The 27,800-nt window shown below is 39.9% G+C and overlaps 1 protein-coding gene across 8 annotated transcripts in view; it reads left to right on the forward strand.

The window, feature by feature from the left end:
• Positions 1-27,800, forward strand: part of RPS6KC1 (ribosomal protein S6 kinase C1) — a 219,558-nt gene that overhangs the window by 111,892 nt on the left and 79,866 nt on the right. For 7 of the 8 annotated variants that reach the window (XM_004699883.4, XM_045298271.1, XM_045298273.1 and 4 more), the window contains 2 exons: positions 2,178-2,293; positions 16,385-16,477. In XM_004699883.4, the coding sequence (XP_004699940.1) occupies positions 2,178-2,293; positions 16,385-16,477 (209 nt within the window). The remainder of the gene's footprint in view (positions 1-2,177; positions 2,294-16,384; positions 16,478-27,800) is intronic. The other variant, XM_030887726.2, reaches the window with a different exon arrangement.

Here is a 27,800-nt window from a genome sequence, read left to right on the forward strand (position 1 = left end):
CCATTTGTCTTCAGTGATCCGTTCGACACCTCATGATCACACAGGCTGATATGTTGTTCCATGTGGGCTTTGTTGCTTCTGAGCTAGATGGCCGCTTGTTCTTTGCCCCTTTAAAGATGGACAGTGTCGGCAGTGCTGTGGACCATTTTGACTCTGCAGTCCAGGGTAGCTGTGAGTCTGAGTTGATTCAGTGGTAATGGGTTTGGGTTTGGGTGGACAACGAAGAGCAGGAATGTAGGTTCAGTCGAAATCAATGGCATTAGTAACACTAGGACTTCTTACTTGTCTCCCATATCTGCTTCTCTCTGTCATCGTTCAGATGGCCTTTTTCCATCTTGGCAGAAGCTATGGCTGCTGGCTATTACCGATCCTCTTATTTCCCGCTTCAGTAACAGGACCGATTAGCCCAGCATGTGTTGGGCCACTTCCTCCTTTCTTTAGCTGTGGCCATGAGGGTGGGGTTCTGTTATGGACTCAGTTTATGACGGGGCTGATGGGTGGTGGTGGCTAGAGGAACTACGCTCAGTAACAAGATAGTCGCTTTCATTGGAAGACATGGTGAGGACTATTGTTCCTAGTGTGAGTGGGGTGAGATGGAAAGGCTTGAACTGGAGGAGAAAGGGACAGTTCTTGAAAGAAGCAGGGAAAATATACTGTACCAGCAGAAATATAGGTGTTTCTACGAGTAGGCTTCCAGGGGAAAACATCTACTTTAATAATACTTTTCAATTCATAAAATATTATTTTGTAAGAGTTGGTTTTGAGAATGAAACCAATTTTTCAAACCAGAACTAAATTTGAAATCTTACAGTTTAGTGTTTCTTATAAGACTGGATGCTTTCGTGGTAGTACTGTGCATGTGTGCTGTTTCCTTTAATCTCTACAATAATTTGAGCTGTACCCACCATTATAGGAAATGAAGAGTTTCATACGGTTGAGATGACTTATCATAGATCACGTGACTAGTCAGAGGCAGAGCTAGGATTCAGAGAATTAGGGTTTCTGAATTGTAATCCAGGACACTTTCCACTGGAGAATGCTTACTTTTTGGCTAACTATGCAGAAGTTCATAGAATAAATTAAAACAACTGTGTATTAAAGTACTTTCCTAAAAAAAGGAGTCCTGGGTAGTAGGCAATATTATTTAGGAAAGGAGCTTTATACATAGAGTTTAGTGATTTTTGAAGTTTCTTGGTTTTCAGCTGTGGAACTCTTTCTTCAAATGCAATTTTGTATGATCGTCAGACATAGACGAGGGATCCAAGCAGAGCATCCTTTCTCTCTGGAGAGAAGACCCAGTATCCCTGTGTTTAGCCTTCACATCCTTAGGGCCTTGAGGAGTTCTTTTTAAGTCACTTTGTTTAGCAATGGAAGAAACGGAAGCCTGGATAGGGTAAATGATTTATTTTACTTTAATTTATAGTATATGGATTTCAGTTGCACTCGTTTTCAAGCGAAAACAAGCAGAAATAGGTGTGTTTATAAAAATAAATTAGAATGAGTTCAAGCTCACCCTAAATAATATCATTTTGATAGTTACATTCCAGTTTGGTAGTACTTTTACATAGTCCACAGCGTTCTTAGTAAGCGTCTGTGGCAGTGAACCGTATCTGTTGAATCAGAAGGCTGAAACGCACAGTTTTTACGTTGTATGAACCAGGGCTCGTCTTGTTGGCTTCTGTTCGGAGCTTTTGAGGTGACATTTCTTCTATATTGACTTCGTTTTATAAAATATATCAAGTTCTTAATAATACTTAATAGGAGAGTATCAGAATTTGGGTAAATGAAATTCATGGGTAATATTTCAACTTCACTGGCGTTAATCAGTTTGATGTCTGCTCCAGCTTTGCATATCTTTCTGCTTGAAATGTGAACAAGCTGTGATTTAGGTAAAGTGAACTTATTCTTCAGGTTGGATAAAAGTAGTTACTGTAAATCTGTAGAGACAGTAACTGGATTAGTAGTTTATTAGGATTATGGCAGGGGAGATTAGGGAGGAATGGGGCGCTAATAATAATGAATACAAGAAAGAAGAAAATGTCCTAAAATTGATTGTGGTGATGGTAGTACAATTCCATTTAATAGGTTTAAACCATTGAATTGTATCATCTATCAGTAAAACTTAAAATAAAAAAGCAGTTATTTCCCAACTGTCTTGACTTGTTTTCTCTTGTTAGGAGAGTCAAGCCCTACCCGTCGAGAAGCTGTGAAGAGAAGGACGGCGGAGTATCTCATGCGGGCAGAAAGTATTTCTAGTCTTTATAGAAGATCTCAACCTGATGAGGCGGCACAGGTATGTCTTTGTGTGGTTTTGTCTTTTCTGAGGGTGGGAGGAAGACCAGGGTTTCTCCTCCCCTAAAGATGCCCAGGGCGGTTCTGCCCTGCGCAGTTGGGTCCCCAATGAGTCAGAGTGGACTAGATGGCAGTGAGTGAGTGACCACATTTAGTCTCTGGTTTTTCAGCTTTCCTGCTCATTAGAAGGAACAATTTGGTCTTTGAGATTTTAGCAATCATTTTTATTAACGTTTTGGTGAGAGGAAAAAAATGAGACCTGTTTTTCCCCTAATCTCAACTATACACTGACGTTAATTTAGATTGTGAAGACATATATGTACTTGATTTTTGGTGGCATAGTCCCTATGCATTGGGCTGCTAACCATAAAGTTAGTAGTTTGAGATCATCAACCACTCTGAAGGGACTTTCCACTCCCATAACGAGTGACAGTCTCAGACACCCACAGGGGCAGTTCTACCTTGTCCTAGAGGGATGCTTTGATGGCAGTGAGCCTTTTTTGTTTGTTTTGGTTCTTTGCCTATGCAGTTTTACTGATTTACATCAAAATAATTTCATTTAAGTAGTTTATTTCATTATAGGCATAAATCCTATAAGTAGAGACCAATAGACAACTTTGTAGCATAAAGGCATAATTATAACAGAGCTATTTAGTTTATAGGGGGCTTCTCCTAGTCATATTTAACAGGCAGGTGAATATTTAGACCACGGGAAACATTGTAGCTTATTATTATTGTTTTTCTGTCATACATATATGGATTTCATAAATTTCTAGTTGAAATTTTAAATTTTCCCCTCTTCATATCAAAGCAAATTTTTTCTGATGCAGTATAAGAATCCTGTCTTACAGAGTTGTGAAGAGTTTTTAGTCTCTTTTCTTCATTGATCAAAGGGTCAGGCAGGTTTGGTTATATCGTGGCTCTGCCACTTGAAGCCATATCATTGGAGAAAATACTGAACCCCACCTTTGAGTCTCCGCTTCTGTATCTGAAAAATGGAGATGGTAGCATAATTGAAACTCAGAGATGACTAATCAAAAGGGATAATAAGAACCTCTGGAGGACACTGAACTTCAATTACGATCATAAAAGGAGTCATAGTGGCATAATGAGTAACCCTGCAGCTGCTAGAGAAAGATGAGGCTATGTGCTCCCTGTAAGATTTATAGCCAGCTGCACCCAGGCCCACCAAGCTTCTAGGATGACATTCCGGCTGACAGCAGCCAATGCACAGAGAGGACCGTAGTACTGGCCCTCCTACGAGACACGATGCACCTTCACTGACCCACAGCGCTATGGAGGACAGGACTGGAGACACAGTGCCGGAAGTGTACCCAGTCTGACCCCCACACCGGAGTGAAACACGAAGGGATCCAACAGCAGCAAGGGGAGCAAAGCAACAAAGTCCCCGAGGAATCCCCCAAATAGACCTAGGATTCAGTGGGCAGGGATTGGCACTTTACCAGACACAATGGGAAAACATTCCTAAGGGTCAGACCTGGAACTGTTTATAGGCTTTTTGTTGTTGTTATTTTTTCTCATGTCTATCCATATAAGAAAGGCAGGATAAATAATTACAAGGAGAAAATAACAGGGCTGATGGCTCCGGGGGCACATGGGAGAGGAGATGGGAGAAAGGGACGGGGAGTCAACAAACCCAGGGACAAGAGAACAACAAGAGATCTAAAATCGATGGTGAGGAGGACGTAGAGTGCCTGGTGGGGTTTGATCAAGTGCAGTGTGGCCAAGGGAAATTACTGAGAGCCGAATGAAGGTTGAACATGATAGTGGGGCAGGAGGAAAGTAAAATAGAGGAAAGAACTAGGAGTCAAAAGACACTTATAGAGGTATAAATATAGGCATGTACATAATGTAAGAAAAGATTTATTGTCTTGGAAACCCTAACGAGCAATTCTGTTCTGGCCTATAGGCTTGCTATGAATTAGAACCAACTCAGTGGTGGTGGGATTGATTTTTTTATAGATAGGAAAATAATCAAGCATTCCTGACCAAAGGTTTAATAGAATTAAATATAAAGAGGAAAATAGAAAAAATTGTTTAATGTACAAGAAAACCATCTTGTCATGAGGCATCAATTAAGTCCACATGGAAGACACACACCAGCCTGTGTGATCCACGGATTGTAAATAATAAAATCCAAATCTGAAGAAGGGAATGGTGTCAGACTTGCAATTCTGAACCTCTGGTTTCCAGAAGGCTGTGAATGACAGTGGAGGCCCAAAATCCATATGAAGGGTCCGCACATAGATTATGCTTCCAGTGAATCCACTCTGACCATAGTTGAGGGATATGACTAGCCTTGTTATCAGACAGAATATTGTAGAGATGATGGTAGTAGATATACTGCTCCCTGCCGTAGAGTTGATTCCGACTCATAGCGACCCTAAAAGACAGGGTGGAACTCCCGTGCCAGTTTGTGAGACTGTGGCACGGGGGTAGAAAGCTCTGTCTCCGCAGAGTGGCTAGTGGTTTCACATGACTGACCTTGTGGTTAACTGCCCAATGTAACCACGATGTTATCAGTCAGGGCTCCTTATAGTAGGTATAGTTAGGTTGAAATGTAACATCTTTGATTCCTCCTTTTGACCCATTTTAAAGTTGTTCTAGTTTTTAATATTTTTGCATTTTTCTTATGAGGGTTTTCTCTTTTATGTTATTGTTGTTTGCTTTTTTGTTCTTTATTTTTTGTTTTGTATGTTTCTTAGTATCTGAACTCCAAATGGGTGAGTCTGTAGAGACAGTAACTGGATTAATGGTTTCTTGGGGGTGTGACAGGGAAGAGTTTCTTGGGGGAGATGACAAGGGAGGCTGGGAACTATGTGGAGATAATAAAGAGTACCAGAAAGAAAATGTTCAAAAATTGATTGTTGTACTGATCGTACAACTTTTCTTAATACGATTGACGAATTGTACGATATGTGGATTATGGCCCAATAAAAGTGTTAAAAAATAAAGGAAACCATCTTGCCTTCTCTTTTATAGTCTCGTTGCCTACTATTATCAGTTTTCTTATACTAGATCTTATTTTCATTAGAAGGTCTACTTGGAAGGAAATTCCGACAGATGGTTTGTGGTTCTGTTCTTCAAGTCTAAGCTAAGTGGAAGGCTATGTACATTATTTACCTGATAGAGGAAATCAGATGATTTTAGGTTGTATATTATCCCATTAAGCATTGATTACAACTCTGGGTATATACTGTAATAAACTAGATATACTTTGGAAACAGATAAAAGGTGATGACACAATTTCTTGTAGACTGTAGCATAATGAAGAACTTGAAATGTGTGTATTATTGAGGAAACAAATTGAAGAGCCTTAAGAGCCACGTACAATAATAATGGGAAATTACATTAGAAAGGGTTAAGAGGGTTACCTACTAAATCAGATGTGACATACAAGGATTTTTTTCGTTCCTATGCCAGGAGACTGACTATAGAGGAGGTGTGGGTTATGTGGTGTTTTTTGTTTTACATTAAGCATTTGCTTCAATTTTTCTCTTTTGTATTTTATTCCATTATGCTTGGCCCTTATTGGTCACAGGTAGGCTTGATGATTTTCTTATCTGAACCTTAAGTTAAATGTCATCTAGAGATCTTGGTTAGCTCGATGAGCTCCTAATTTCTCTTCGTCAGCTAAACCTTTAAACATCAATTTCAACCAATCCAAAAAGAGGATTTCTAAGGCTTCTTTAGCATTTAAATTCTATGCAGTGAAATGTTGTATATCCTGTATTTATGTGTAAATAGTTATTTGTAGCCTGTCCTGCTAAGAAAATAAAGAGACCTCCATTTTTTGGCTTTTGAACTTATGTTGATTTTTTTCCTTTTACTTTCTTTAGCTTTTATTTTAAGCTTAATTTATCCCGATCCATAAATATTTATTTCTTTAGTATTTTCTGTGTACCTTTTTCATAGGTAACTTCCTCTTGTAGCCCAGGAATAGTTCTTCTTCAGTGAGGATCCTGTTCCAGGTGCCAGGGTTAATCAGGTCATGAGCTCTGTAAGTATAGCAGTGCATCTGGGGACTTTGTTCACTTGTATGACCAGAGAATCCATATCTACACCCTTAAGGTCAGCAGCATTCTCTGCATTTTTAAGCATGGCAACAAAAACTCAGCCCTCTTTTTTGTTCAACCTCTCTGTTTGATGTAGTCACCTCTAACTCTGCCATTGTAAAGTTGAAATGGCATACCCTATTGTGACAAAGTGATAGTGATGGTGTTTTGGACATACATACCCTTGGCCTAACACAATTTTGGGGTGGTCTTAAAATGGACCCCCAAATTTAAACCTCTTGATTGGCATGATTTTTTGGATTTCTTTTTTTGGGCGGGGGTGTAAGGAGAGGGTCAAGTAGCTAATGGTTTTGCAAGATTACCTCAGGTTCCTTATGGGAAGAGCTGTTTTCATTGTTGGTATAGTGTAGTTGTGACTCCCTCTATTCATGTGGCTTAAGCTTTCACTCTATTGGACTTGAACTGGGAAACTGGTAATGTGGTAAATATAACTCTGAATGTTCACAGTTATTTGTTTTAATATTCTTTTCAATAAAGGATAGAAAAGGACAGAAGCACTCACTCTTTCTTTTTTTCATTATTAAAAAAACTGCAAGAAAAGTTGAGCAGTTTCAGATAAGCAGGAAATAAGCTTTATTTGATATGAAATTGAAATCTTAACAGGAGACAGTCTTTTTGTTTCTTTTTTAATTGTAGATTATTTTGGATGCTTTAATAATTAGAATTAAAAGGGATTTCCCCAGGAAAGACTTAGAATAGTTTTTTGCTTTTTTTTTTTTTTTTTTAGCTCTAGGAATTTAAAACTCAAGACCAGTGAAATTTAGAAAAGGACAATAAATGATATAAATTTCAGATATAAAAGATTGTGGTGTTTCATAAGTGTGAATACACTTTGTATCATGCAGTTCCAAGATATGAATAAAAATTAGTATGTCAAATGTATACCTGCCCTGAATATTTTTTAGTTTTTGAATACAAGTACTATAATAATACTGTTTCTCAATCACACATTTTATTTGCTGGTATTATTAGTTGATAGTTTTCAGCTTTTCTTTATATTGTGTTGCATTCAATGAAAGTTGGACAAAGCAAAGATGGAAATCAGGAGCATTTAAAATCAGTACCAGGATTGCAGTGAAGGGTCAGTCTTGGAAATGTGGTCTAAGAGAGACTAAGGGGACTTGGTTAGGGGGGTGCCAGTGTGGTGCAGTGGTTAAGCTCTCACTGCTAACTAGAAGGTTGGTGATTCAAACCCATTAGTCCATGGGAGAGAAGACCGGGTGATTTGTTCTGTGCTAGGCTGGTGGAGGCTGAGGTGGATGACTCCCAGTTCACCGGGTGACATGGCAGGCTGATAGCTCCCAGGGTTGGTGAGTCACTGAGCAGGATAGATGCTGGATCTGGTCCTGCAAGAACTAGTGAGCTAACTTTCCCTCAGTGCCCATTTATAGTAAGAATACTTGCCCTCATGAAGAGATCACTGCAGATACGGGTTTTGTAGCAAAGGGTGGTGAAGAAACCAGATGGTGTTGGACTATCAGAATGGCATCTAGGGTCTGAAAGGCTTGTCTTCAAACAAGTAGCATCTAAATGAGGCATCTACTAAGTCCACATGGAAGAGGCATAGCAGCCTGTGTGATCCAAGCATTGTAAATAATGAAAGACAAATCTGAAAGAAGGAACACTGATCAGAGCTTAAGTTGTGAACACCTGGTTTGCAGAAGGTTATGGATGACAGTGGAAGCCCAAGATCCATTTGCAGAGTCCCCATGGATTAAGCATCCTTTGAATCCCTTCTGACCATAGTCCAAGGGTGTTACTAACCTTGCTAGCAGACAGAGAGCATTGTAAAGTTGGTTATGTCAAATGTAGTCTAGTTAAAATGTAACACCTTAATCATTTGATCTCCCATTTGACCCATTTAAAGTTGTTTCAGTTTTTTTCTTTTTAACCCCCAGACACATGGTTATTTATTTTATGTGAAATGAAGCATGGCTTTTGGATCAGTTTTTAATATTTTTTGCTTTCTTTGAATTGAGGTTTTGCTCTGTTTTATTTTGGGCTATAGAACAAAAGTTTTTCATTTTTCATTGCCAGCGGGGCACTGAGTACTCCCTTGCCCCACCCCACCCTCTCCCTGCCCCCAAAGTGCACAGCATGCCAAATAAGTTTGGGAACCTATGATCTATATGAATGAATTGAGAGCAGAACTTGAAAATTATAGTGGCAGACGAAATAGCAGCTGTAAAGAAGAAGCTCAGCAGACCAAAAATGAGAATATGCCTTACTCAACTTCTTAGACGCTGTAGAATAGGAACAGTAAACTGATTTCAACTCGTCGGCCACCTTGAATACGCTCTTAAACCCAGCACCATACCTATTGCTGTCTAGTTGATTCCACCTTATGGCAACCCCATGTTTGACAGAGTAGAACTGCTCCACAGGGTACCTGGGCTAGAATCTTTACAGAAGGAGCTCACCAGTCCTGTCTTCCTGGTTGGCTTGAAACACCAACCTTTTCATCAATAGTCAAGTTACCCAGGCATTTGTCTCCCTACTACTGAGTTAATTCCTACTCAGAGTAGCTCAATAGAACTGGGCGTTTCCGAGACTGTAACTCTTTATGGAAGTAGAAAGCCCCGTCTTTTTCCCAAGGAGCCACTGGTGAGTTTGAACTTCTGACCTTGCAGTTAGTAACCCAACAAGTAGCCACCATGCCACCAGGGATTTTTAGCGGCTGCCAAAAGCATTGTATTAAGAGGCAGGCAGACACACAGATGATAGAAATGTGTTCCATAGCTTTGATCAGTTTGATATTAGGCACTTGGGATCTCTGGTTTTGAAGATGGTTGAATTATATATTTATGTTTCTTTCCACTCTGACCCCTATACTTAGTCGTAGTATAGTGGAATGTCAGCTAATATCAGATGGATCTTGGTTGAAAGCACGGAATACCAGTGTCTTATTGACGATGCAGAGGCTTTGACTGTGGATTATAACAAATTCTGAATACACTGTGAAGAATGAGAATTCCAGAATCCTTCATTGTGCTCCCACAGAATCTATATGGAGACCATGAGGCAGTTTTTGGAACAGAATAAGGCAGAACTATTTTAAACCACACTATATGGTTTAAAATCAGGAGAGCTGTGTGTCAGGGTTGTACTCTGTTACTATACTTTTCCAGTCTGTATGCTGAGCAAATATGAGAATTTGGACTATTTGCAGAAGAACTTAGCAGGAGGAGCGGAGGAGGGACCATCAGCCCCCTGCAATATGTAATGTGTACAACTTTGTTTGCTGAGAGCAAAGAGGATGTAGAGCACTTACTGAGAAGTATTCCAGACTTGAATATGGGTTTTTTCTCCACATAAAGAAAACAAACATTTTCACAGCTAGATCAGTTAGAAACATTATGATAAATTTAGAAAAGATTGAAGTTACCCAGGGTTCGTTTTAGTTGGATCCACAATCAACACTGGAAACCGTAGTCAGGAAATAAGTGATGTGTTGCATTGGGAAAATCAGCTACAGAAGATGTCTTTAAGGTGTTATAAAGCAAAGGTGTCACTCTGAAAACTAAGATGTGCTGATCAAGCCATGGACTTTTCAGCTGCCTGACATGAATGTGAAAGCTGGACAACGAATACGGAGACCAAAGCAGAATGGATGCTGTATTAGTCTGGGTACTTTGGAGAAACAAATCCACGGCGACTCACGTATAAGAGAGAGTTTTATGTAAAGAAAAGGTGCATCACGAAAACATCCCAACCCAATGCTGCCCAAGCCCACAAGTCCAACATTAACCCATTAACCCAACACCAGTCCACAAAGTCCTCCACCTCACAAAACAGAGGCAATGATGCCGACGACAGGAGGAAAGCTGAGTCAGTGAACGTGTAAGCATCTCAGCACTGGCAGGGGTCTCCACACGGCTGCTCCAGCACCCAGGGCTGCATCGGGATAGGTCCATGCGGCTTCTCCTTGGGGATGTCTTGTAGGAAGTCAATCTTGCAAGCTGAAGCAGGGAACTGCTAAGGCAGCTGCACCCGATGCAATCATCACAAAGCAAGAGACCGAGAACTAGAAAGGAGAGGCTTCACCACCCATTTATCCCTCCGCCTTTCAACCAGCACCACATGTGATTATCGGCCAGGCTGGCACAATTAACTAACTCAGATGCTTTTGAATTATGGTCTTGGCAAAGAATATTAAATACACTGTGGTTACTGAAAGAACAAACATATCTGTCTTGGAAGAAGTGCAGCCGGAATGCTCGTTAGAAGGGACGATGGTGACACGTTGTCTCATATATTTTGGCCATGTTACCAGGACGGATTACCCTGGAGAAGGACATCCTGCTTTGTAGGGTAGAGGGCCAGTGAAAACAGGAAGATCGTCCATGGCATGGATTGACACAGAGGCTACAATAATGGATTAAAGCACAGCAGTGATTGTGAGCATGGCTCAGGACCTGTGCTGTTTTATTTTATTGTACATAAGATTGCTGTGAGACGTGACTGACTTGATGGCATCTAACAACAACAACAACACAGTTGCATACAACAACTTCTTGTTTCCCTAGATATCCTCTGCTATATCAGTTCATATCCACTGCCCTTTGATTGATTAGGCTGCTAGGGACCTGGAGGACAGAGTAGAATTGCCCCAACGGGGCTTCCAATCCGATGCCATCTTTAGAAGCAGACTGCCACATCTTCCTCCCATGGAGCCCCGACCTTCCAGTTAGCAGTGGGACACTGTAATTGCGCCACCAGGGCATTTCTCCTTGGCTATCGTAGCTGATACATATACTCGAAACTGTCACTTGTTAAATGAAGGAAATCAACATGTTGCCAAGAAATTGATTGCACCCTTCTACTCCCTGAAAGAGTTACACCAGGCTCAAAAACCCCCTGTCCTATAAGGTTACTGTGAGTTGGGATAGATTCGATAACAGGGAGTTTTTGGTTTTTTTTTTGAGTACCTATTACTTAGATTTCTCAATTTAGAGAAATTGTTTAACTTTGCTGCTGCTTAGCTTTCTCATCTGGGGGACAAAGAGAATGTCATATGTGGTCTCTAAAGTCTCTTTAAGCTGTAGAATTCTGGGGACTTATGTTTCCTTTTGCCTTCTGGAAAGAAGAATAGGTCTATAGGATTCTACTCATTTAAAATGTGCATATAAGAAAGCTAGGACTTTGTATTGATTTTATTTCATGATCTTTCTTTGTTCATTTCTCTGATCTTGTACTTTTTTGGTTTGGTTAAAGTAGAAAAAGAACTTAAATGATGACTCTGCCTTTGGTCTTGCCCCATTACGGTTTTACGATTCCCTTCTAACCTTTCTAAACCATTGGGTTCTTTCTTGTGTAAAACTTTGTCTACACTCTGGAGAATATAGTCTAGACTTTTCTTCCTGGCATCTAAGACCCGTGAAATTTGACTGACCCTAAGTGTGTTTTTTCTGTTTTCCAGTTTGGACATTTTCTCCTTTCAGGTCAGTGTCCAGCCCATTATATAAGTATAAAGTATCCAGTGTCTAACCTGATTTTCTCGTAATGCGTGAAGATACCTTTAGTTCTTCTTTTTGAGAATAGTCTATTATCTACTAACAAGTGACTTATGTACTGTCCTGCATCGAAAGGAAGAATGTTAGCTTTTCATATATCTGGCTGACTGCTTCCAGTAGTACAGTTCTTGAGGCCAGAGACTATGACTTTTGATGGCGAGCAACCTTTGCACTATTATACCCAGAGTCGATATGTAGTGGTTCTTTGTTGAAGCGTACCTTAACAGCTTTTGGAATTTTATTTCTTTTCTATTGAAACTAATAAAGTGAGCTAATAAGATTTTAAAATTTTAATTAAGAACTGAAAGATTCAATTATATTAGCAAGTTGGAAGGGTAACTTTTGGCCTAGAATAAATAAAGTGGGAGATGGAGATAGTAGACATATTTGGTCATAGTTTCAAAGACATATAACGGATAAAATATCATTTAAAGGCTTCTTATTCTATAACTGCCCCCCAACTTTTCTTTAATACAAGCCCCAGAGTAAGGAGTTGGCATTCTAGTGAGGAGTTTTTCATGGGTTCTCTTTGTGACAAACAACACTCATCATTTTGAACTTCTTTCTTTATCTGTAAAAGGAGTATTATAATAACATCTGTTAAATTCTATACTTAGGCAAGGGAAAATGGGATAATATACATTAATCAGCTGGGGGAAAATTGATGTATTTAAAGTATGGTTTTAGTGAAGACTATTGAAATTACCATGGACTTCCAGAAGAACAAGAAAATCTGTCTTAGAAGTACAACCAGAATTCTCCTTAGAAGCAAGGATAGTGAGACTTTGTTTTACTTAATGTAAGGAGGGGTCAGTCCCTGGAGAAGTTCATCATATTTGCTAGAGTAGAGGGTCTGCAATGAGATGGATGGATGACATAGTAGTTGCAATAATGGGCTCAAACACAGGAGCAATTACAAGGCTAGTAAAGGACCAGCCAGTGTTTTGTTCTATTATACATAGGGACCCTAAGACTCAGCAGCAATCAGTTGGAAGAGGGATAATCAGACGGTGCGTACATACAGTGGAATACTGCCCAGTGTAAAAGAATAATGATGAATCTGTGAAACACCTCATAGCTTTGGTGAATCTGGAGGCCATTATACTAAGTCAAATTAGTCAGTCACCAAAGGACATGTATTGTATGAGACCACTACTGGAAAAAGTCTAGTAATGTTTCCACACTCAAACAAACATTCTTTGATGGCTATTAGGGGTTAGAGGGCAAAGAAGGGTAAGTCACTGGCTAGAGGGCAGACATATACACTAAATGGGAGGTTGGCAAAAAATGATGGAGGCAGCAGAGGGCGACACTGGGAAGAGTATAAGAGTTACAGGTAACAGAGGTCGACACTGTTATGTACACATTTCTGCAATAACCACGATCTTCCAGTTACTGCATAGGTAGAACCACAGGCTTGTGGGTGTGAGAGATGGATTGGGAGTATACACCACTAAGGTTTGGCAGAGAATTTTTTATTTTCCAAAACCATTTTATTGGGAGGTAATACACATAATATCATTCCATAGTTCAGTCACATTGAGCAGTATTGTACAATTGCTACCACAATCAGTTTCAGAATACTCTCATCCTCTTGAACTCCTTGGTACTAGTTTCCTTTCATCCCTTCTCCCCCACTCTGACCCCCTCACCCCGGAACCTTAGGAAACTTGCTGTCTTTATAGGTTGGTTTATCAATCCTGGGTTTCAGAGAATGTTTTCTAAGAAATCAATTGGAAAGTACTATTTTTGTTGTCTGTTTATATGGATAACTTAAAATAGTTTGAATAGATTTAAATATTCTCCTTAGACTTTAAACCTTCAAGGAGACAGATATATATCTGTTATGTGAGGTATCTAGTACAATACCTCATGACGTGAGATACTAAATAAGTACTTTTTAAAAACTTATACCAGAGGTCCCAATCAGTTCTTTAAAAAGCATTACTGTCCAGTCTAGCCACCACTGTCAACACTATCATACCTAATTAATATAAACCCTTGTTTCCCTTCTCTCTTGGTCCCCTCAGCTTCCTTCTAACTAAGTGAACACTAGTAACATATTGGGTATATTAAGTAGGGTTTTCAAGAGAAGCAAAACCGGGGACTCTTTGTGTCTGTGTGTGTGTGCATGTATATACAGCAAGAGATTTATATCAAGAAGTGACTCACAGTTGTGGAAGTGGGTAAGTCCAGTCTAGTTCAAGTCCGTGGGTCAGATGTATGCTGGAGGCATTTTTAGACTCTAGTTTCAGGAGCTGATAAACGGGAAACGAAGATGAAGCAGGAAGATCACCCACTGGTGGATGCAGAGCTGCGTGAATCTGAGGTTGACAGTCTGCTGATGGCCATATAACAGAAAGCCAGCAGACTAGTTGCAGGATCCAGATCTCGCAGTAGCAGTGAGCTAGCTTCTGCACAGTGTCAGTCTATACTAAGAGAAGGACTCACCCCACGTGAAACTTTCCTTAATTGTCTAAAGACTGTGATTAAGGAGGTGGCATTTTATTCTTCCTCAAACTGCTTGTCCGCTTCCCAGAAGATCTCCTAGTGAAGCTGAGCACATTGTTAGAGCATACCATGGGAGAATCATGGCCCACCCAAGTTGACGCAAAGCCGGACTATCACAAGAGGCACTGTGAATGTAAAGCTGAGTAGGGCACGTTTACCGTTCTCAAGGTGCTAGTTCTCTGCCTGATGGTGTCAGTTGGCACTAGGACTTAATGTATTGAAATATGATCTTGAATTAACTGCTGTTAACCATTTGATCGATTGAGTTCTATTTATCTGCCACCCTTTTGGGCAAAAATGTTTCCTATATATTGTGATAGGTTTTTGACAACAAAAAGATCTGTTTTAAGAATATAATAGGATTTGGGGGGGCCTGTGAACCCACAGTCAGCAGTTCACATAGTCAGCCAGGCACTCCGAGGGAAGAATAAGGAGGCTTTCCACTCCCATAAAGAGTTAGTCTTAGAAACCTGAGGACAGTTCTACTCTGCCCTATAGGATCACCATGGGTCAGAATTAATTCAATGGCAGTGAATTAAAAAATAATAATTTGTAGAATCATCATTTTAATATAAGGGTTACTCTTAGCACTGCTTCCTGGTTGTAAGTGCCAAATGGAGGTATCCATAGAGTTGATCTGGTTTCCTGTCTATTTTGCTGGTAGAAACTGTGCCTAGTGGATAAGAAGTTAGGGCCATTCTTTTATTGTGTGTGGTTCTAAAATGTCTCTTCTCTTTCCTTTGGTCCTTCTTTTTTTTTTGAGCTAAGAGAATATTAATCCGGGTTGACTAGAAAAGCAAATTTATAGACACTTGTGTGTATAAGAAAGAACTTTATATAAAGAGTAATTGCATATTAAAGCATCCCAGCTCAGTCCAGGTCAAGTCCATAAGTCCGATATTAGCCCTTATTATGTCGGATATCAATCTGTAAATTCCTCTTCAGACTCACGCAAAACATGAAATGACGGTGAATGCAGGAAGATCACAGGCCAGTGCGTGGAAAATCTTGTGAATCCAGGGGCAGTGGAAGCAGCTCAGATCTCCACATGGCTCCTCCAGCTCCAGGGCTCTAACGTAGCTCTGTGTGTCTTGTCGGCAGGAAGACGAAGTATAGTGTCTCCCACCTCCAGGGAGGAAGACAGGAGTTCCCCGAATCCTCAGGGGAAGGCCATGGCTATTCAGAAGCCTCACTGGCTATGAGCTGATTGACAGGCTAGATGCCACTCCACCACAAGTTGACAGGAGATTATGTAACTGCCACAGAGAATATGTTTTTCATACCACAAATGTTCAAATTTCTTTCAACATTGAAAATTTTCTTCTATAAATTATCCAATTTCTAGGCTTAAGCAGCTTCAGCCCTATTAATTATTCAATATATGATGGAGTTTCTGAAATTTTCACCCTTGTTGGTCATTCTTTGAGATGAACTTGAATTAGCCAATTCTTACAACAGTGTTTATTTATAAAGTAACCTTGGAGGTCTATAATTTCATGCTGGAGGATTGCTTGTTTCCCTCCCACCATATTTTTCCTTATTACATTGTCTTTTTTTCTAGTGCTTCCTATTCCAAAGGACTCTTGAGTTTCTGGAGTAAATGTAAGGCTGTGGTTGATTATTGGCCTAGTTACTCATTTGTTTCCAAGTTCATAATAGCTGTACTGTTCTGCATTGAATTTTTTCTCTAAAAGAAATATTAGCTCATTAATTTTTCTTTTTAAAATTTTGTGTTCAATCCTGTGATTTATTTACTTGCAACTCTTAGAATTTTTTCCCCTGCTTCTTCCTTTTGATTTTCTTTCTTTTATTTTGATTTTATATTATAGACAAACAGAAACTTCCTCCTTTCATCTTTCCACTCTGATTTATGATAAATTTAGTTTCCTTTGGCCTGGCATTTGCTGCAGCAGGCAGTCTTCCTTCAAGTACCTCCCTGATTGATGTATAATCTTTGATATCTTCCATTAGCCTCCAGGATCACTAAGTTCAAGGCCCCCTTGGAACCTAAGGAGCCCTGCCGAGGAGCTGAAGGCCTTCAGAGTCCTTGGGGTGATTGACAAGGTAATTCTTCAGTGTCTCTTCAAGAGTTCAGTCATAAATCGACTGCATGCTGCTGACATTCTGTCTTTGAAGCTTTGGATCTTAAGGATATGAAACAAAAGGAGAAAATGACTCAGATGCATCTGCACTTTAAAATAACAAAAGCAGAGGAGGAAAAGCTTTCATCTGAGCAATTCATGTAAGGTCATGCAAAATATATTTGTGCTAAAGGAGAAGGTGCTTATTTGCTGGTGTTCAGAGGGGCCTTAGTTTTCAAAAGTGTTATATCAGGGTGAAGATGCACTTTGTGTTCCCTAAACTTGTGTGTCAGCTGTTGATGGGCATTAGCTGGTTTAGTCATTCCAATGGTCAAAAGGAAAGTGGCAGTGTCCTAATAACTACCACTGCCACTGAACACCTTCTCTGCTACAGGACTCTTAGGAGGTACGTACTCCTTCCTGTAACTCTGTTATTTGCATCTCGGTTGAGAGAGGGATGTTTACAGCAGATTAGGTAACTTGCCCAGAAGTCACTTTGCAAATTGAGGGTTATTGTTAAGGTGTCATCCTGTGCATTTCGACTCATAGTGACCCCACATGACAGTAGGATTGCCCTGACGGGTCTTCTAGGCTGTCATCTTTACAGGATCAAATTGCCAGGTCTTTCTCCTTTGGAGCCACCGAGTGGGTTCAACAGACAACCTATTGGCTAGCAGCAGAGTGCTTCACCATGGTACTACCCGCATGCTTGGAATGCATACCTAGATCTTTTTTGACTCCCCAAAGTGTGCATTTTCCAAAATATCACAATCCTCCTCCCCTACCCAATGCTCTTTGGGATGATAAAGCCCATTGCTAATGTAGACATGCAACAAGAAATGTAAGCATTAGGACTCTTAGAATATAGATAAGCTAGTATGTATTCAGAAGCACGAATGATATGGCTAATGAAGGTCCTCAAAATTATGTCATAGGAATAACAGGTGAAAATAGGGGATGATTAACATGCCGGAACATCAGATATCGAAGGGTTATTCTTAATAGAGGGGTTATATCAGTTAAATTAAGGTACTTTGAGGATATATGGTGATGTTATTGATGTTAGAACATTATGTGCAAACCAAGATTATTTTGGACAATTTGGGATGTATGGTTTTTTTTGGAAAACATAGTAAGGGGTGAAACTTGTTTATTAATGTTATTACAAAATACAACTAGAATGAAATGAGTAGATGGTTCATAGAAACCCATTTTGACTTTTGGAAATATGTGTCAAAAATTAAGATAGAGTAGAGATGGAGTCCTTTAGATATTGATTGTTGATTGCCACTAGAAGTACTCAAAGAAAGGCTGAGAACCACTGATGGGGATGTTACAAAGGAAATTCAAGCTTTGAATGGATTTTTAAATTAGGTTACATTTTAGGAGTTCATCTAAACTCAGATTCATTTATAACTAGTGTTCATATGGAAATTAGGGAATGATACAAATTACTAAAACTCCGGTGGGATGACGAATATAGGGTGCTGGTCTGTTTATTTAAGTTTGGGCATATGCGACATGATCCCTGGAATCAAAATGGGTTCATAAGCAAATGTGGTAACGAAAGCTAATGGTGCCCAGCAATTAGAAGATATAGCACCTGGGGTCTTAAAGGCTTGAAGTTAACCAAGTGACCATCAAGCAGGGAAGCAACAAAGCCCACATGGAAGAAACACATCAGCCTGTGTGATCATGAGGTGTCGAGGGGATCAGGTAACAGGCATCAGAAAACCCAAAACAAACAAACATTGATGCGAAGGACGGGGCTCAAAGTGGAGACCCGAAGCCCATCTGTAGACATTGGACATCCCCTCACAGAAGGGTCACAAGGAAGGGACGAGTCAGCCAGGGTACAGTATAGCATTGATGAAGCACATAACATTCCTCTAGTTCTTTAGTGCTTCCTCCCCCCAACTGTCATGACCCCATTTTTACCTTACAAATCTGCTAGACAAGAGCATGTACACTGGTACAGATTAGAGCTCTTGTCACATGGAATCAAAGACAGATACACCTCTCAGGAACAGTAATGGGGGTAGCAATATGATAAGGATATGGGAGAGAGGGGAAGGTGTCCCCCTCGGGGACGGAGTAAGATATAAAAATTATAAATTGTAATTTATCAAGTGATCACAAAGGTGTGGGGTGTGGGGGAGAGAGGGAGGGAAAAAAAAGAGGAGCTGATACCAAGGGCTCAAGTAGAAAGAAAGTGTTCTGAAAATGATGATGGCAACGTATGTACAAATGTGCTTGATACAATTGATTTATGGGTTGTTATAAGAGCTGTACATGTCCCCAATAAAATTGTTAATTAAAAAAAAAGTTTGGGCATATGTGAGTGCTAGCTTATGTATTTGTGTGTGTGTGCAGTATGAATATATGGACTAATGTATGTTTTGTGTACATCAGTTTTTATATTAGTAATGTGCAGTTGAGATAGACATCTGAACTGGTAGTTTTACTGGTATTAAGATACCCTCGGGGCAAGAGAGTTTATGAGAAACATTATGGTCTTATGCATCTATTAAAAGGATAGAAGAATCTATAGAGTGGTTAACAGTAATGTCATTTTTTCTGGTTTTATTCAGATATTATACTTTAGCTATATAAAGTTTGCCATTATTGGGGCAAACTGAGGGAAGAGCATATAGGACTAATGTTTTTATAACTTCTTGTGTATTTATAATTATGTCAAAATAAAATGAAACAAAGATTAAGGGAAACGCTAGCTCGAATATCAGGTTATTAATACCCAAGTTGGACCCTCTATGGCTTAGTTAGCTCTTCTGGTTTGTGCGTGGAGCCAGTGAATTGTGTGCATGTGTGGGTGGGTTGAGGATGTGTGCGTGTGTGGGTGGGTTGAGGATGCGTGGATGATGTTTACAGGCGGAGCGTGGTTGATGGGTTGACTCTGTTAGCCAAACATATTACTACTACATGGAAACAGGATGTTTGACTAGCATAAGATGTCAAGCCACTGTTGAAAGAGGTGCCATGTACTGTATAAACCTATCACACTTTATCATGTCAAGGGTCTTACCATATTAAAACCCAAATAACATCCCACTTTATCTTGATGCTTGATAGGCAGAATTGTTAAGTTGACTTGACATTGTAAAAATGCAAGTTTTTCTGTTCTGCATCTGAAAATGCTAAAATATGAATGTAAATTTGCAGGAATTGTTCAAATTGAGTACGTTGATACTTTTCCCTTAAACGCCTAAGTAAAATGCTATATGAAAAAACCCGTGCTTTCATTGGGAGCATAGAAGCATCATTATTTAGGTGTCGCTCATTGAGAAAATAGTGGATTGGACTGGATTTATAAATATTTATCCTTTATATAGAGTGCTGCAAAATATTACTTAGTGTCTTTAGTGATATCAAAGTAGAGCATGCTAGATTTTACTTTTGGAAAAATTGAATAGACTATGTTATCCTATTGCTTTTATTAAGTTCAGCTAAACGTGATGGACATTATATGGCAAATAAACATAAGAGTCTAAAAAGTTATGAGAAGAAGGAAGATTGGCTAGTGATCTTGGAACCCAAAGAACTATACAACAGTGAATTGTTTTCTTTTTCCTCATATATTCCAGACCGAATGTGAGAGAAACTGGCAATGTGGAAAAGCCAATAGATGCCAACAAAGACAAACAAATAAAAAGCTAACACACACACACACACACACACACACACACACACACACACACACACACAATGGGCGTGGGGGATTGAGGGAGAGAGGGGGAGAGAATAACCAAGGAGAGAACCTGTTCTTTTTTGCCAAAGAACAAAGGAAAGATCAGCTTGGCAAGCCTTTTACATTATAATTGCTCTACACTAGGCAAGCCCCCTCAGAACAGGTGTGCCTACTCCCTTCCCTGCCAGCAAAGGCCAGGTGGGAAGTTGAGGCTCCCCTCCTCGGCTTTAACTTAGATGGGATGGTGTCAGCCAAGTCAGAGTGTAGCGTTAGGACTTTTGTCCCTACTGGGAGGGAAGGAGACATGTTAGTAGAGATACTGTGGGGGATCTGGGCTTTCAGCCTTCCCGGGTTGGGTGGAGGCCCTCTTTCCTGCTGAAGTAGAGTGGCGTCACGGGAGGCCGAGTGGACAGCCAGCATATTGACTACTGCCCAGTGGTGCTATTTGAACAGCACATCAGTGGAAGCCTGAACTCTTCCTTCCATCTGGTGGTAGCAAGAAGTCACCCTCTTCTTCATTGGCTGCCAGTGAAAACCATGTGGGGAACCTAGACTACAACCCCAAGCTGGGAGAAATGAACTGGCACTCTGCCCCCTTCACCCCCACTGGACTGCTGCTGGAGGAGGGATTGCATAAGATCAAGAGCTTCGTAACAGAATACCCCAAATGTCTATGTTTTTTTTTTTTTTTAGTGTGGTAGTTATTTATTTATTTATTTTAAACATTTTATTAAGGGCTCATACAACTGTTATCACAATCCATACACACATCAATTGTGTAAAGTGCATTTGTACATCATTCTCAAAACATTTTCTCTCCACTTAAACCCCCGACATTAGGTCCTCATTTTTCCCCTCCCTCCCCGCTCGCCCCTCCCTCATGAGCCCTTGATAGTTTATAAATTGGTATTTTGTCATACTTGCCCTGTCCTACGTTTCCCTTCACCCACTTTTCGGTTGTCTGTCCCCCAGGTAGGAGGTCACATATAGTTCCTTGTAATCGGTTCCCTCTTTCCTACCCATTCTCCCTTTACTCTCCCTGTTTCGCCACTCACACCACTGGTCCTGTAGGGCTCATCTGCCCTGGATTCCTTGTATTTTCAGTTCCTATCTGTACCAGTGTACCTCCTCTGGTCTAGCCAGTCTTGCAAGGTCGAATTTGAGTCATGGTAGTGGGAGCGGGGAGGAAACATTTAGGAACTAGAGGAAAGTTGTATTTCTCATCGTTGTTACATTGCACCCTGACTGGCTCATCTCCTCCCCGAGACCCCTCTGCACGGGGATCTCCAGTGGCCTCCTAATGGGCTTTGGATCTCCATTCCGCACTCCCCCCATCATTCACTATGGTAAGCTTTTTTGTTCTGATGATGCCTTATACCTGATCCCTTCGACACCTTATCAAATGTCTATGTTTTATTGAAAACCATTCATAATATCAATAACCAGGAAGATATCAACTTCAGTAAGAAAATACAATCAACATATTTCAGTGTGTAATGTCAGAGTTTAGAGTTTGCTCACAAGGATATTAAAACAATCTTATAGAAATATTTCATTGAATTAATGTGAACATGTATGAAGCAAGAAAATAATTGAGTACCTCAACAACAACAAAATAAAGTCTCAGCATGGAAATAGAATATATATAGAGAAAGCCAATAGGTTAGAACTGAAACATAAAATAACTCCATGGACATAACAACAGAATGGTTGGAAGAGGGGGGAAAAGACTTTGAACTTCATTTGCCAGACAGCACAGAGAAGGCAAGAAAGGGTTGGACATTAGGAGGAAAGGAAACGGAGAAGCCAGCGTGGCAATGAGGAGGGCTGACATGTTGGAGAGAATGCAATTGTGCTGTGGAACTCTGCTCACAAACTGGAACAGGAAACTAATCGGCTCTGTAAATGTTCACCTAGAACACAATAAAAGGTTTTTTAAAAGATACGTCTTACAAATATTAACAAAAGGAAAGCAGAAGTGGCTTTATTAATAATATGCGAAGTAGACTTCAGAGCAAAGAAAATTTCCAGAGGCTGAGAGGACCATTTTATAATGACAAAGGGGTCAATCTGCCAGGAAGACTAAGCAGTTCCAGAAGGGTTTGCAAACAGGTGAAGTAGAAATGTACAGAGCAGGACTGAAAGGAAAACAGCAAATCCACTTGTACAGTAGGAGACTTCAGCACCCACTTTTAATTGGCGATAGAGCAAATACACAGAAAATCGGTAAGGACGTAGAAGAACCCAACAGAACATCTTCAGCTACCAGAATCTGACCAACGTTTTTAGAATACACTACACAATTGCAAAATACACATTTGTTTTTCAAGTGCCCTGTGGACATATATCAGACATCAACAGATAATAAAGGAATATTATAAACAATTCAATATATGCGGGGGTACTCCCCCCCAAAACTGGATTTTGTTCCCCAAATCTATGTATTTTAAGTTGTGTGTGGTTTTTTTTCCTCACTAAACAACCTCACTCACTTTCAAAGTCCTCTCCATTATACTTCATACATCTGTCAAACCTGTGATTCCATTTTTGGAAACATTTTTCAGCTCATCTGTTTGGATGACTGGCAGCGCCTCCCTTGTTTTTTCTCTTCACCTCTTCTGCGTCCTCAAATCACGGTCCTTCATGTTTCTCTTCATTCACAGAAACAAAAAGTCACATGGAGCAAGGTCAGGTGAGTAAGGTGTTTAGGGCAAGAGAGGCATACTGATTTTTGTCAAAAATTGGCGCACTGAGATGGCTGCATGCGCAGGTACATTGTCGCGGTGGCAAAACCAGTCTCCCATCTGCCACAAAGCAAGCCTTTTTGTCACACAGTGTTCTGGAGTCTTTTTAGAAACTGTAAATAGAAAGTTTGGTTAACAGCCTGACCTGGTGTAATGAACTCCAGATGCACTAGGAGTCAACATTTTAAGCTGTTCGGGAAATTGCCGAATGTCCAGAATGAGGTTTGTCATCAATTGACAGTTCACCTGTTTTGACGTTAGAAAACCACTTGTACACTTGAGGTTTTCCCATAGTACTTTCCTTGTAAGCTGTGTTCAATATCGCAAGAGTTTCTGTGGCATTTTTCCTGAGCAGGAAACAATTTCCTAGCTGTATGCCATTACAAAAACAAGGTTTGAGCGAAACTGCTTTTACAAAAGAAACTCAGTGTGACCAGAGAGAACCTTTCCAGGTATGCCACTGGGTGCACTAACATAGTGAGTTGTTCAATGCTCGCCTTGTGGGAAAAATATGTATAATGAAGTCTCTGCTCTGCCCAGCACAATTCTGGTTTTGTTTTGTTTTTTTTTTGAGTGGGAGGTACACCCTCTTACATAGTTGAAATAGAGTAATTCTTTTTAAAATTTTTATTTAATAAATCATTTTATTGGGGACTCTTATAGCCCTTATTACAATCCATACGTCAATTTTATCAAGCACATTTGTACATATGTTGCCAACATCATTTTCAAAACATCTTCTTTCTACTTGAGCCCTTGGTATCAGCTCTTTTTTCCCTCCCCTCCCCTCCCCCCTCCCTCCCACCCTTGTGACTCCTTGATAAATTATAAATATTTTTCATTCTTACAGTGTCCACTGTCTTCCTTCACCCACGTTTCTTTGTTTTTTAAATCATTTTATTGAGGGCTCATATAACTCATTACAATCTATACATACATCAATTGTGTATGTACATTTGTACATTGGTTGCCCTCATCATTCTCAAAACATTTGCTCTCCACTTAAGCCCCTGTCATCAGCTCCTCATTTTTATCCCCTCCCTCCCTGCTCCCACTCCGTCTTGAACCCTTGATAATTTATAAATTATTATATTGTCATATCTTACACTGTCCGGTGTCTCCCTTCACCCACTTTCCTGTTGTCTGCCCCCCAGGGAGGAGGCCATATGTAGATCCTTGTAGTCTGTTCCCCCTTTCCACCTCACCCACCCTCCACCCTCCCGGTATCACCACTCTGAACACTGGTCCTGAAGGGATCATCTGTCCTGGATTCCCTGTGTTTCCAGTTCCTGTCTGTACCAGTGTACATCCTCTGGTCTAGCCAGATTTGTAAGGTAGAATTGGGATCATGATAGCGGGAAGGGAGGAAGCATTTAGAACTAGAGGAAGGTTGTATGTTTCATTGTTGCTACGCTGTACCCTGATTGACTTGTCTCCTTCCTGTGGCCCTTCACCCACGTTTCTGTTATTTATCCCCACCCCCTCCATGGAGGGCAGTTACATGTCGCTTATTGCGATTGGTTCCCTCTTTCTTCCCCTTCTCCCCCCACCTTCTCCTTACTCTCATGATATTTCTACTCTCATTGCTGTACCTGAGGCATTTTATCTGTCCTAGATTCTGTGTGTTGAGAGCTCTTATCTGTACCAATGTACATACGCCGGTCTGGGTAGATTTGTAAGGTAGAACTGGGGTCATGATGAGGGTGGTGGTAGGCATTAAAGAACTAGAGGAATGTTGTGTTTCGTAGGTGCTATACTGCACCCTGGCTGACTCGTTCCTTCCTTGTGACCCTTCTGTGAGGGGATGTCCAGTTGTCTACAGATGGGCTTTGGGTTTCCACTCTGAGTAAATTATCACAATTTACTACATCTAAAATAGATCATTTGAACAACTTAATAATGACTATTAAGGAGTCCTTGTGGCGTAGCAGGTTCCACATTGGTCTGCAACCTCAAGGTCAGCAGTTTGATACTGCCAACTGCTCTGAGGGAGAAAGGTGAGACTTTCTACTCAGATAAAATATTACAGTCTTGGAAACCCACAGTGACAGTTCTGTTCTCCAGGATTTCTATGAGTTGGAATTGACTATGGCAGCGAGTTCAGCACTTTGGTTTTATGACTATTTAAAGGAATTGAGCATACTACCTAAAAACTCCTAAAATGAACTATCCAGGCCCAGATGGTTCTCCTGGATAAGTATAACAAGCTGATTTTTCTTTCTAACGAAAACAGAATGAACAGCAATTCTAGACAGTAAAAAAGGACTAAATAACAGAATGAGGAAGAACACTTTGTAGTTTATGAGACCAGTATTAATTCTGGAACCCAGATCAGACAGAGACAGTAGAACAAGAAAATTACATTCTATTTTTGCTCATGGACATAGAATCAAGAACCTCAGCTAGAGATGTTAATAGGAAATATCTAAAAGGAATTATATACAGTGACCAAGATTGGGTTTCAGGAATGCAAGACTGATTGAGGGTTTGAAAGTTAATCCTTTAACTCACCACATTAATACATCTACAAAAAGTGACAGCTAACATCATACTTATTGATAAATGACAGTGCTTTCCCCCTAAAATAGGAAGTTGGATGACTGAGCACTGTTGTTCATTCTAGTACTGAATGTTCTAGATAGTGCTATAAGGCCAGAAGAGGAAAGAAAAAACACAGATTAGAAATAAAGAAATGCAGCTATCCCTTTAAAGGTCACATGATGGTCTATGTAGAGAATCTACTAAAAAGTGTGAGTTCAGCAAGATTGTATGGTACAAAATCAGCATATAAAACTATTGTATTTCTCCATTCTTACAATGAACTTATGAGAACGGACAAAATGTTATTTACAATCACTTTAAACTATTGAGTTGCTTAGGCGTATATATCTAACAAAACACATACAAGACATATACTATAAATTACAAAATGCTTGTTAAAGAAATCAAAGTTAGAATTAACTTAAAATCGATCATAAATTTAAATGTGTAACATAAGCCATATGACTTAGAAGGAGACACAGAGAAAATCTTTATGACCTAGGTATGCTTTGTTGAAGAACTTTTAGACAGAGCAATAAAATCTTGATACTAAAACGAAAAATTGGTAAGTTAGACTCTAATGAGTAACAATTTTTATTCTGTGAAAGATCCCATTGAGAGGATGAAAAGGGTATATTGCTTTGTGAAAAACAAAAAAAAAAAAAACCAGACTCTTTGCTATCTAGTAGCATTGTAACTGTATGATTCTATTTATATGAACTTCATGAAATTACCAAATTGTAGAGGTGGAAATCAGATTGGTAGTTGGCAGGTTTTAGGAGAGTGGGAGTGACTGTAAAGGAGGATAGAGCTAGAGGGAACTTTGTGGATGGCATAGTTCTGTATCTTAATTGTGCTGGTGGCTACGGCAACAGGACATAGAACTGTATGTAAATACATTGTAACCTTGTCGATTTTCTGACTTTGCTTTGTACTATAGTGTGTTAGTCTGGGTAGACTATAGAGAAACAAATCCATAGAAATTCATGTATTAGAAAGGGTCAGGGTACATTAAGAAAGCATCCCAACCTAGTCCAGTCCATGCCCTTAAGTCCAACTTTACCCTACATGTCCGACACTGACCTACAAAGTCTTCCTCACACACACAATACTCACACAGTGATGCTGACTGCAGGAGGAAAGCCGAATCAGTGAGCTTGTAAGCATTGCTGCGCCTACAGGGGTCTCCACTCGGCTGCTCCAGCATCCAGGGCTTCATCGGGGTGGGTCCATGTGGCTTCTTCTCATGGACTTCTTGCAGGAAGTAAGCCTTGCCAGCTGAATCAGGGAACTGGCTAAGGCAGCCGCACACTGGTCCAATCATCAGAGAACAAGAGACCAGAAAGGCAAGGCTTGCCAACCATTTATCTCTCCGCCCTTCAATTAATCCCACATGTGTTCATCGGCGTACATGTAGCCATTGATGAGCCTCTTTACCAATTATGAAACTTACTCTGACTATACAATTATTTTAAGTAAAAATAAATAATGAAGCCTAGCTTTATCTTATTTGCGCTATCGTATGTACCACATCACTCTTTTATATATCTCTATCCTAGAGTTTGTTCTACAAAAAATTTGAAGTATATAAAAGAATATAAAAGACAGAATATAACACCCCCCCAGGCAGATTTCTACAGTTTTCTCCTGGTTTGTGGGTTCTAATTGCTGACCTTCCAGTCACCAGCCCAGCACTTCTACCATTACACCACCAGGGGGCCTTACAAGTATAAAACTACAGATAAAAATAGTAAAAGGTATTTTATGTATATAAGGATTGTAATTATTGTTATAATTTCAACTAAGTCAACATGGTCACTGATTTTTTTCTAAATAAAACAAGCAAACTTAATATTATTTTGTGGGTACCCTAAAGAAAGTACCATTGTAAATATCACCAAAAGGCACAGTTACCACTGTCATTGAGTGGATGCTGACTCATAGTGACCCCATAGGACAGTGATTCTCCATCTTCCTAATGCTGCGACCTTTTAATACAGTTTCTCATATTGTGGTGACCCCCACCCATAACATTATTTTCGTTGCTACTTCATAACTAATTTTGCTATGGTTATGAATCGTAAATATCTGATATGCGAGCTGTATTTTCCTTGTTACAAATTGAACATAATTAAAGCATAGTGATTAATCACAAAAACAATATATCATAGTGAAATATTTATTTCTAATTACAAATAAATGAAATTTTGTCTTGGTGTAGCATGGGTAATAGTCTTCACGCTGGGCACTTGTATGTGGGCGGACCTGTCTGGAGATGGATAGAACGGTGTCTTGGTTCCTAAGACCATCAGAAA

Source organism: Echinops telfairi, unplaced genomic scaffold, assembly GCF_000313985.2.
Source record: "Echinops telfairi isolate 266 unplaced genomic scaffold, ASM31398v2 ScPeMD7_7424;HRSCAF=8462, whole genome shotgun sequence".
Taxonomy (NCBI): Eukaryota; Metazoa; Chordata; class Mammalia; order Afrosoricida; family Tenrecidae; genus Echinops; species Echinops telfairi.